Source organism: Silene latifolia, chromosome 7 (genome assembly GCF_048544455.1).
Source record: "Silene latifolia isolate original U9 population chromosome 7, ASM4854445v1, whole genome shotgun sequence".
Taxonomy (NCBI): domain Eukaryota; kingdom Viridiplantae; phylum Streptophyta; class Magnoliopsida; order Caryophyllales; family Caryophyllaceae; genus Silene; species Silene latifolia.
This window is the reverse complement of record NC_133532.1, coordinates 8,348,812-8,361,194: the sequence shown is the minus strand read 5'-3', so window position 1 is coordinate 8,361,194 and position 12,383 is coordinate 8,348,812. Positions and strand designations below refer to the sequence as shown.

Genomic DNA, 12,383 nt, shown 5'->3' with positions numbered 1-12,383 from the left:
ATTAAATGTATATAGCGTTAATAAACAGGTTATGAAATCTACACTAATTTTATATTTACTTTTCAGATTTTGCTTTTCATAAGTTAAAAAGTCGAGGAAAAAAAAAGCATAGTACTTCACAATTAAGCAACACAAACTTATAAAAAGTGTATGGGTAGACCATTTTCTAAAGTTTAATTAGTAATTTACTAAATTCAAAAAGCACGTAAGTTTACTTTTAATAATACTTTACGTTACCACCCGTGCAGTGCACGGGTTCAAAAACTAGTGAATTATCAAATTGCATACTGTAGTTCATAGTTGTTTTGTATTTGATTATGATGGGTATGGATGTATAGAGTATGGTATGTAAAAATGAAATTAACATCCCTATATTAATTTATTATTTTTGTTGTTTTGTAGTTTGATAAAGTATATTTTAACTGTTATGTTGTTCATTTTTATAAATTGTTTGCTTTATATTCACATTCATACTTTCACTTGGTTTAATTTTATTGTTAAATGTGTATCAACTGTACATCATCATGTTGATGTTTTCCTTTTTGATCTATAAAATTTGTGTATCAACTTTACACCATCATCAAAGGCACGTTCATGTAGAAAAGATACAAGACTGAGGTAAAATAAATTGTAAAAAATTAGGGCAGAAGCTGATAACTTATTGATTCATCGTTTTATTAGTAGATAAAGACAAAAAAAAAATGTGTTTTGTGTCAAATGTCAATTGTTTGTAAAGTTTGTATTTCATATATTATGGATAACTATTTTATTCATATTAGGATAATTTCTTTCACTTTTTCATATTTATTTTCATAATTCAAACTATTTATGTTTCAAACACAATATGTAATTGTCTTGTGCTACTATATATATCATGAATTGTGCAAGAATTTTTATACATTTAGCTTCAGTTAAATATTAATGTTCATTTTTTAGTATTAAGATAAACGTCTAAGTTTTAATAAGAAAACTTATATCATGTATTTATCTAGAAAAAAATGTTGAAAATTTGTATCATTAAATACAATCATGAAATTTTGGCTTTTCATTCGTATTTGACTAAAATATATCAGAATTGTTCAAGTCACTACTTTAAGTACAGTTAATTAGTTTTCATGCAAGTCTTCCCAAAAAAAAAAAGAGTATCAGTTGCACCAAAAAAAGATCTTGAAACAGAATGATAACTATATGTGCAGGGAGTAATGACTGGTTACAACACTATTGCTAACATATGGAAAAAAAAGGACTTATAGGTGAGAGTTTGTCGAGCCGTGGGATTGTCCTTATCAAGGCTAACAAAGGTCGTCTCAGCAACCCCTTCATGATGCCTATGTCATCTTTTGGATCCATGAAGGAGACGAACTCAGTTGGTTTATAGTTGAACCAGTTCTAAACAAAAAAAATAGTTAGTTTTACACTAAAATTAATAAAACTTACAACGGTACCATTAAAAAACACTTCTAATCAAATCAGGAAAAAATATCATTCTAAAAGTAAATTAAACATTAAAGCAAATACTAAGAGGATGTTTGGCCTAACTTGTAAAAAATGAGTTTTTGTTTTTCATGCTTAATTTTCTAAAAATGTTTTTCAAAAACAGAAGCAACAAATTGTTGCTTCTATTTTTATGGGCAAAAAGATGTTTTTATGGTTTTTGAGAAATTTTATTTTAGCTTTTAGATAATGATGTGTTTGGCCAAAAAGTGTTTTTGAGTCCAAAAACACTTTTAAAAGTCAGGCCAAACACACCCTAAATAAATTTTAGGATCTTATTTGTTGGAATAGATTTTACAGATAAAATCATCATTTATTTCTTCAGTCTTTATAATTCTCACCATAATCTTTCAAAACAATGTCAATCATTCAATTTACCTTGAATTATAGTTCACAAATAAAAATATAGAACTTTCTCTTATAAAAAAATTCTTCTAAGTTGAATTAATTACGTAGCTAAAGAAATCGATTATAATAATAATGACAATAATCGTGATAAAATACTAATAAACATAGCAATATTCGAGGCATAATACTAATAATTCGTGACAAACGTTTAGTAAATTGCGGAACAAATACATTGACGATATATTACGGCAATATAGGTATTGATTAACAATTTTTTTCTTCTTACGATTCCCGTTTGTCATCAAGGCTCAGTACGACCGCAAATCTGGGCTTGTATAACACCACCAACGTGACAACATAGATAACCCCGTGAATTTCGCGGGTAACAGAACTAGTTCTATCCTTAAATTGTTTTGGTTTAATCATTGCAGAAATTCCCGGTTCTTGTTGCCGGGTTTGGTCAAATTGTTCACGACCTATAAGTAGTAGGTGGATAGGAAAAGTAACACGATCCTTTTCTTGTTAACCACTCGCCTTTGGTTATGTGAAGTTTTGTGAACTACCAATTGTCTCATGTTTAAATTATAGCTATCAATATTGAGTCTCTTATAATGTCTTCTACATTCCATCTGTATAATGTTTTGTGCTTGTTAAGTTTTTCACAAGTCATCAGGGGCGGACCCAGGATTTCAAATATGGGGTAGCGAAAAATAAAAAAAATCACGATATATGTCTAATAGCTTGAATATTGTATAATATTATAGCAAACATGAAAACGTAACTTATATTTGAAATTACGAAACAATAGATGATCAATTTTCATACAAATTGTAAGATAGGATAATACGATATAATGAGGTGAGTATTATTGATAAACAGATTACAATATATAGGATATGATAATATCTCGTGAAATACTCCAAGAATATTTCTCGGCATAATATCCTAACTATAATATATTATCCGGATTGTGCCCTAAGGGCACATGATAATAATCTAATTAGGGAAATATTGTTGTGAATATTTAGTTTATTATCATGTGCCCTATTTAACTTATTATCATGTGCCATAAGAGCACATGTTAGAAAAACCGTATATTATCTAATGATAATAAATTTTCCTAATAATAATATCTCTAATATACTATTCTATAATACAAATAGCTAAAGTAAATGATGAATTGTTACCATGTTTAATGGAGCCCAACAGTGGTGGGATTGATTTTCATAGGAATCTTAAGAAGTTTATTTATGGAAGAAAATAAATTTCTATTTTTATTTATGGAAGAAAATAATTTTCTATTTAAAAGAATGCGGTTAATAAAGAATAAAAAACATTACACGGTTAATGCCTGCCAGAAGATTCGAACCCTTGTCAACCACGTGAAACAATTACTCTTCACCACTGGACTAATGAATTTACTGGTCAGGAAAGAACACTTCATTTATTTATTTTTGAACAAATGTACCGACGCGTTTGGGGTTGCAAAAAACCGTCGTTTCAATAATTTTTTTTGGGCTTGGGGTAGCATTTGCTACCATATAGGTCCGCCCCTGCAAGTCATGGCCATCGAATGAACCATTCTCATATCGTTTGGTTAAATTGTTAACGATCTATAGTAGGTACGAGTAGGGAATTAACGAGCCGAGCCGAACCCGAGTTTGGTCTTGCTCGGCTTGTGCTCAAGAACCAAAACATGAGCTCCAGTCGGTCTCGAGCTTATCCAAGCTTGAAAAAAATGTGCTGGTTATCAAGCTTGTGAGCTTTACTGCGAGCTCGAGCCAAACTCGAACTCAAATCGAGCCTATATATATATAATTGTTAATTTTTTGATTTTTTTTCTTCCGATATTTTTAAATAAAAAGGCTCGAAGGTTATATGTTAAAATATTTGCCAACTTAGTATGACATTTGGTATGTGTGATACAAATATGTAATCATGAAAAAATATTTTTATAACATATGAGCAATACCTTATATAATCACATGAGTTTGAGTCGCTCGCGAGCTTTTCGAGTTGAGCCAACGTTTACTCGGCTTGACTTGTTAAGCTCTCGAGTCAAGCCCGAACCCGAGTCGAGCTCACACGAGCTTTGACCGAGCCGATCTCAAGCTCCCCGCGAGCTGTCTCGTCTCATTAACAACCCTAGGTACGAGTACCACATGAAAGAGTCATTTTAAGTCACCATTAACAATAAAAGGAGTACGAAACAAAAGGGGTATGGAAAAATGGTATTAAGAAACTCTCCCATGAATAAATGAAAATCCGAGATTCGAACCTAAAACCGATTATATACTCGGTGCATCAAACCAAAAAAAAAGGGTTATGCTCATTCATGGACATGATTTACTCAATTATGTACATAAATGACCAATTTACCCTTATCATTTCTACACCCTCATCTTCTCTCTTATTTCCAATCCAAATAATCTCTCAATTACTACACCAACCACCACCAGTCAGGCCACCGTACCACCCAGACCACAGTCCATTCGCGCACCACCGAGATCACTGCCCGACAAGTTTAACACTAGGCTTTCATGGAACTTTGCAAATGAAGGACATAGTATAGCATTTCTGCATAGAAATTCATGGTGTGCCAGTGGGTTAATTAATCTCAGTGGGTTAATTAATTAATTTAAGGCTTTAACTGTTTGCTTGACAGTGTCTTAATTAATTTAAGACATAATTGATCTCTGTATCAATCATCTATCTAATTGTTACAACTCCGATCACCGACCAAGCAATCCCTTTTATACGTTTTATTAGCTTCAAAGATTCAGGTTTCAAACCCTAATTTCATTAGTCTTAATTAATTAAATCTCCTAATTTGATACTCCCTCCTATTCATTTTAACTCTCCCTTTTCAAAAGGGCACGCAAATTAAGGGTAGAATTATTTTATTGTAAAGTATTGTGGTGGTGTAAGGTAATTGGAGAGAGGGAAGATATTATTGTGGGGTAAGAGGATTAAAATAAGTATTGTTGTGGGGTAAGGTGATTAAAGTAAGATAAAGTATGAGTATTGTGGGGTATTGTTGTGGGGAAGGTGATTAAAATAAGTATAAAAATTTACTAAATAAGGAAAGGGGGAGAGTTATATGAATAGATGAAAAAAAAAAGGGGGAGAATTAAAATGAATAGGAGGGAGTATAACATAGTTCATAAATTAGAATTATTACTCAATCCACATGAGAATTAGCATTCATAATTAATTTATTTGAGGAAGAGAATTAAAGAGGGTGTGTTTATTTTGTTTTTTTGAAGAAAGGGTATGGTATGGAAAAGCAATGATAAAAAGTCGATGAATAAGTAATTTATGTCCATGAAAGAGCAATAGCCCACGTCAAATTTGAAAAAAATAGGTACCCAAACAAAATCACACAAATCTGGAAGGGCAGCACGAGTGCACCACTACGCCACAATAGACGGCGTACAAACCCTAATTCCTCATTTTTTGACGAACGAACACCCCCTTCTCTCTCCTCCCACCTATTTTCTCCAGTTTTTCTCCCAAAAATCAACAATGCGGAGGAGAGAGAAACCTCGAGCGAAGCCATTGTTTGACGAAGAAGAAGAAGAAGATGAAGAATATTCGAAATCAAAATCGAAATCGAAGAAGAATCGCAGAGTTTTTGATAGTGATAGTGATAGTGATGATGAAGCTGCTAATGAAGATTTAACCCTTAAAATCATCGAAAAAGCTATGTCACGTGCTTCTAATTCGGTAAAAAGTACTGATGTTAACGGTGATTCTAGTGTTACCGCCGGTGAGGAAGTGGTTGTTCATGAGGTGGTGTCGTCGGAAGGTGAAAAGAAGAAGAAGAAAGTTAAGAAGGTGAAAAAGAAGAAGCAGAAAGTTGCTGCTGATTCTGCTGCTGCTGATGATTTTATTCCTTTGGTAATTTCTGTGTTTTTGTTTTTCGATTCGGTTTATTATTCGCTTTGTCGTAGTCATTTGTTTAGCTTTGATTGAAATACGTTACTCGATACGATTGACTGAGACGGAGGGAGTGATTAAAGGAAGAATCAGAAAGTTGTGAAAGATGAAGTTGGTGCTGATTTTATTCTGTTGGTATTTTCTGCGTTTTTGATTTGATAGTTGACTGAAAACTGAATCTCGTTTTTGATTGGGTAGCTTAGGGTGTGTTTGGATAGCAACAGTGGAGGGAAAGAGAGGGCATGGGGAAGGAGGGAAGGGAAAGTGAGAGAAGGGAAGGGAAGGGGAGGGGAGGGGGAATGGGGAGTGGGGAGTGGGTGTTTGGGTACAATTTCCCTCCAAATCTTGCCTATTGTGGAGAGATTTTGATTAAACTTGGTGGAGGAAAATTGAATCCCTCCAAATCATTCCCCCTCCATTTCCCTCCACCCTCATTTGCTATCCAAACAAGGGATTGTAAATCCCTTAATCTCCCTCTTTTCCTTTCCCTCCAAATCTTTCAATCCAAACACACCCTTAAGGTTTCGAGAGGTACCAGTTGTGGTGGTCTGATCTCGCTAAATGTTGCCAATGCTGTCGAATATGCAGTAACCTTCAAAACCTTGATAACTCGGCCATATTGTTTGCGTGATATACTGATATTTGTGCCGAGTTAAATTATTTATGGTAGTGATTATTGTTTGGAGCAAAAAAAGCTGGATCGATACTGTGAGACCAGTATTTATTTTGGTTTATAGAGTTTAAATTAATCCATATTTCCAATGGAGCCAAACACTCATTACTCTTTGGTTATGGAATATAATGGAATAAATCAAAATGGCTCACTAAAGTGGCTGCTCTTCGTTCTTTTCTGAAGTAGCGGTCCGATGTAGTTCTCGACGCAATTTTCATCTTGGGTCATTTGGAAACAGCCTCTTTGTGTTGCTAACACAAGGGTAAGGCTGCTTACATCTGACCCCCCTTACCCCGCAAATTGCGGGAGCCATTGAGGCACTTAAGTAATGTTGTTGTTGTATAGAGTTTAAATTACTCGACAAACCTAATACAGAGCACTTCCTTCTTTTTGTTCCATTAGATTGTATACTTTTTTCGGAAGCTCCTTACATAATTTGATTTTGAAAAACGTGTACAATTAAATATAACAGTGGAAGTATTTGTGAGCTTCACGGAGTAACTGTCCATTAGATTGTACTCCCTCCGTCCCATTTATTTGCTTACCTTCGATTTAAATGCCCCACAAAGAAAAAAAAGGTAAATCAATGATGGGGACAGTGGAAGTAAATGTTTTTTTTCCCCGAAATCTCCCTTGCATAATTTGGAAAACGTATACAATTGTATGACACAGAGGAAGTATGTTTTTAGCTTGCTTGTATAACTTGTCTTGATTAGATATTATTCTATGACACGGTTGATTATTGGTATGAGAGGTAAGAATTTTTCAGGGTGTTTTGCATTTGTGCATTTGGCAAACGATTAATCTATAAGCGATATTGAATGAGTCTTGTATACTTGTACTATGTAGTATGTCATTATGGGTATCCGGGTAGAAAGTCGCTAATCAGGCATCTCAAACGAATCTGTTTCTGTTGCCTTTTCTCACTGGAGGCCTTATGGTGCTTTAAAATTATTATGGGTTGAGGATGAATGGATCACGTCTTTATCATTAAGATCAAGCCTTCTGTTTTTTCGTAAATAGATAATCGTACTCTGTGTTGATACTTGGTATAGGGCACAATGGCACATGCATAGAGCTGATAAAATATGATTTTTCAGAGCATCAATTTTTACATGTTAAAAGGTGTCTTTATTGAACATTATCGATCATTCAATCAATTCAAACATTTTAGTTTCTTGTTGTTTATCTATGAGCTACTCCGTAAATGTGTGATTTTGTTAAGAGTACAGTTGGTTATATAGAGGAGGAAATTTAAGTTTGTATAAAATCACAATGTCTCTATTTTTACCGTTCTTTATTCTATCTGATTGTTTTTTTTTGGTTAAGGTTCCAACGACACCGGTAGTAGAGCTTGAGCACATGTCTAAAGACACAACAAAAACGGTAGAAGAGCTAGTGGACATGTCTAAAGACTCAATGGTGGTTAACTTATCTGACTCCAATGCAGCCGAGAACTCCAATTCTGAGAACGCTGTTCTGCGAAGGCTTCTTGTGAGTTAAACTGCTGGCCTGAATACCATTTCTGGAAGTAAATTTACTTAGAGGCTTAGTTTTGTATCTCTTTTTATCCCTCAGCGTGGCCCAAGATACTTTGACCCACCAGATAAAAGCTGGGGATCATGCTTTAATTGTGGGGAGGAAGGTCATACTGCAGTGAACTGCACATCAGCAAGGAGGAAAAAACCATGCTTCGTCTGCGGAAGTCTGGAGCACGAGGTGAAACAATGTCAAAAGGTATGTGATTTATGGTATCTCGTTAAGCTAGGATCAAGTATTGTATAAGCCATTTGATGGAAATGCAGTTCACAGATTTGTGAAAAAATTATCATATAGTGATTGATGGTCTGTATCTTGTACTTTTGTCGTCGCTGATTGTGATTCTTGGCATTCTTGGCGTTTTGTGTTCAATTTGCGGTTAGGCGGGTTACGGATTATAATGTGCTTAGGGTCTAAGATCAGTTAGATGTTTGAACTTGTAACACTCTGTGGAAATCTGTTGATTTGTTTCTTTTCACAGCATCCCCACTTCTCTGAACCCCTTTTGTACTCTTAAGTGAAAGGATCTTACATTTGGAGGTGAACCCAATATAGGCTTCTGTAGGAGAATTTCATGTAAATTATTCAATGAAATGAAGTTGCTGTCTCGTATATACCTTTATCGTGTTATAGTGCTCTTATATGCTGACGGTCCTAGTTAGATGTGACAATGAATTAAGTTTGTGGACTTCTCTTTACAATATTTCTATTGCATCTGTGTAGGGCCAGGATTGCTTCATTTGCAAGGGACAGGGTCACAGGGCAAAAGATTGTCCTCAAAAAATGAAGCGATGCTCATCTGCGTCTGATTTTTGTTTAAAATGTGGTTCTACTGCACATGTAATGCACTTGTGTAACAATGATTACTCGCCTGATGATCTCAAGGTTTGTGTTGTTTCGTGTTCCAAAATTTACACCATTTTAGCAAACAGAAAGTAAGGTGAAAAGGATACCAAGTAGGGATACATCTGCATCTGTACTTAAGTACACTGTAAAAAGCTAATCTAGTCCAAGACGTCTTTTATAAATTAGTTGATTCTTGTCACCAACATTATAACAACATTATCCCAAGGCCTCAATGGCTCCCGCAAATTCGGGTAGGGGGGTTTGGATGTACATAGCCTTACCCTTGTGTTCGCAACACAAAGAGGCTGTTTTGAATGACCCAAGATGAAGATTAAAATTGCATTAATATCTGCATCGAAAGACCGCTACTTCAGAACAGAAAGAAGCGCAGCCACTCTAGTTACCAACCTTAGTGAAGCAGATTCTTTGATTAGTTATGTGCATCCGCACACTGTTGCACACCTGAGATTCTCGGATAAATAACTATGGCCATAAGTTAATTCATTAAGTAAACATGAAAAGTTCTTCGATGTCAGACGTTTGAACATCTTTTACAATTATCTTTGATAATTTTTATTTGATTGAGGTGTGTGATACTTACTTATTATTCTTGTGCTAATTATCATCAGGACATTCAGTGTTATGTTTGTAAGAGGTTCGGACATCTCTGCTGTGCAAACTACTTTGATATTCTTGCGAGCGAAGACTCATGTTATAAATGTGGTCACACTGGACATAATGGGCAGGTACTTTCTAAAAACTACCAAAATTGTATGTAGTAAACATATTTTTGGCCTTAAGTAGGAAGTGGAAGTGAAAGAGTAAAGGATCTCTTAGGATTCTTGATTTCTGTTCGAAAGCTTATCGTTTATTAATGAGACTCCTTGCAGTATTATATCCCGTATTCCTGCTGTTGTAAAGTAGTTAAATCTTTTTTGAAAAATGGCCTATTGTTTGTAATTTTGTACGGAGTACTCATTAGGATTGATTTTGATATGGTAAGAGCCAAGAGGTACTTTGCCTTCCACGTGGTATTTCCTTTTAGCCTTTCACATCTCCTGGATTGATGAACATAATTATCTGACCTTTCTTTAATGTAAGTACGCAACCTTACCCCTGTGCTAGCAACACAAAGAGGGCTGTTGTCGAGTAACCAAGATGAAAATTGCGTCACGTACTGCTACTTCACAATAGAAGGAAGCACAATCACTTTAGTGAGCCATTTTGCTTTATTCCATCATAAGCCAGAACTAAGACTAAACAGCATTCATCAAAATTTATTTATGTTAGCTTCGTTATGCTGTATATTTACATCCCGGATTTTTTTTTTTTTTAAATAGATCCCTTTTTGAAGATATGTATCCCTTTTTGAAGATATGTCAGCCGACCCCAAATCATTTTGGGATTAAGGCTCTGATGTTGTTGTTGTTGTTGTATCCCTTTTTGAAGATATGTATCTGATGACAATTCCTCTACAGGATTGCAGAGGAGGTTCAAAAGGTGAGACATCTGCTAGTGGTACACCAAGTTCATGCTTTAAGTGTGGGGAAGAAGGGCATTTTGCGCGTGAGTGCAAAACTTCTGGGAAGGTATAAATCTGCTACATTGCTACAAGTTTACCGACTTTTGATCTAATTTTTTCTTTCTGAGTTCTGATTATCCTTGCCAACTTTTTCTACCTGTTTGTTCATTGGGCTTCATCTGGAATTAGCCTCTGTGTGTTATTAACACGAGATAGGGTTGTATACTTGTATGCATCCAACCCCTCTATACTCTACTACTTGTGAGATCCCTTGAGATACCCGGTTAACATTGTTGGTTTTCATTGTCTCCTTTTCATTTTTGGTGGAGATTTGTTCTTTTCTTCAGGTTGAGTATGATGGAATAAAGCAAATAACCCCCCAAAGCGTTTTTCTTTTCCTGAAAACATATAGTAGGCGGTTACTGCAACATGATGCAATATTCTTTATGGGTCATTTGGTTGCAGCCTCTTTGTGCTTTTAAACATAGGATTATCTTGCTATGAGTGCAAACCTTTGAGTCATTAGGGTCATTTTGTTGTTATTCTTTGGCTCTCAATTATGGCGGAAGAAAGCTAAATGGTCTTTAATGACCAATCTTTTTATTATGAGGTAGAAATCATTCAATTCAATTTGTCGACATGATTCTAATTTCTTATCACAGTTCACCACAAAAATAGCCTCTCTTGTGTTGTTAAGGGTAAGGTTGTGTGCGTACATTCAACCCCCTTACCCATGCCATTTGCGGAACCACTCAAGCCACTTTGGTAATGTCAAATGTGGTTTTTGTTGTTTATATCATCTGCTATAATTTTTTTTGTTTTTTTACCCTTGATTACTTGTTCATATTCCCCACTGACAATTTTAAACTTCCGAGCGTCTATAGGCTAAGAAAAGGGCACGTGACTCAACTCCAGCAGGGAAGAAATACCCAAAAGACAAAAAGGCAAACAAGGCCCACAAATCTGCATTTCAAGATTTTGGTAAGACTCGTAGGAAGCACTTATATTTAGATGAAGAAAGTCCTAACTGGTCGAGTAAACCTAAACGAAGAGGAGGCTGGACTCCAGATGACCCATATGATTCTCCCCCTCGAAATGGTTGGAAGTCTCCGTGGACGCCAAATAAAAATCACAGGATATTCGACTTGACTGCTGGTGGTCAAGGTTCAAGCCATCGGCCTTTTAGGAACAAGAGTAGTAATTATAGTCCTGGTTCAAGTTCACGTGGTGGGTATGGTTCCTCTTATGAACATAGATATACCGCGTCAAGGTTTGGTCACCCAACTCAACATACTGATAGTAGAAGGAACTACAATTGGTGGTAGTAAGCTATGTTTTCTTTCAATTTTCTCTCTTTCGAAGTTCCAGATATGTATGTATCATTGTTCTTTTTTTACAGTAGCTTTTTTCTTAGATCATATAGCAGAAGGTTCCTCACTGAAAATTCTCCGTGTAATAGTGAAGGAACCCCAGAAATATGAAACTGCGATATTTATTTGTTTGTTTGGAGGATATCGGTTTTGTTCCTTGATTTTTAAAACTCCCAATTTTTGCACTTTTCCTCATCTATTTCTGTTTGTATACGATTTGGAACCCGACACCTCCTACTGTTATCAAGAACTGGAGTCGCCACATTGACTGTTCACTTGTATCTGGAGGCGTGAGTGTGTTGGTGCAGGTGGACGCATGGATGGTGGAGCAAAGGATGGATATGTAGTTCGTGAACTTGAGCTATCAATTGCCAGTATGTTGCTGCCGGTGACGGTGACAAATCGACGAGCAGAGTCAGTGGTCTGGTGGCTACCAAACCACGTGCTAGCGAATGGCGAACAGTGGCTGATGAGCTGACCTTTGACAACTAATAGTTCTTGCTTCCATTGAACCACAAGTATCAATAAATGAAATATAATTGGTTTTCTATAAGACGGTTAACAGGTCCACATACAAAGAAGATGGTTATAGAACTATAAAAAACGGTAACAAAAATGTCATTTTACACAAATTCTTGTGTAAGACTGCTTT

At 35.5% G+C, this 12,383-nt stretch overlaps 1 protein-coding gene across 1 annotated transcript; it reads left to right on the top strand.

Annotated features, from left to right (window-relative positions):
• Positions 1-5,182: 5,182 nt before the first annotated feature.
• LOC141591606 (uncharacterized) lies at positions 5,183-11,916 on the top strand. Its single transcript, XM_074411992.1, has 7 exons — positions 5,183-5,742; positions 7,784-7,948; positions 8,033-8,191; positions 8,717-8,878; positions 9,469-9,585; positions 10,318-10,428; positions 11,246-11,916. Exons 1-7 carry the CDS (start codon positions 5,368-5,370, stop codon positions 11,684-11,686), a joined length of 1,530 nt encoding a protein of 509 aa, XP_074268093.1. The 5' UTR covers positions 5,183-5,367; the 3' UTR covers positions 11,687-11,916.
• The last annotated feature ends 467 nt before the right edge of the window (positions 11,917-12,383 follow it).

Excerpts from the sequence above, each read along its gene's own strand:
- LOC141591606 (XM_074411992.1), top strand. The coding sequence starts at position 5,368 with ATGCGGAGGAGAGAGAAACCTCGAGCGAAGCCATTGTTTGACGAAGAA. Across the intron at positions 5,743-7,783 it reads CTGATGATTTTATTCCTTTG|GTTCCAACGACACCGGTAGT; the intron begins GTAATTTCTGTG and ends TTTTTGGTTAAG. Across the intron at positions 10,429-11,245 it reads AGTGCAAAACTTCTGGGAAG|GCTAAGAAAAGGGCACGTGA; the intron begins GTATAAATCTGC and ends GAGCGTCTATAG.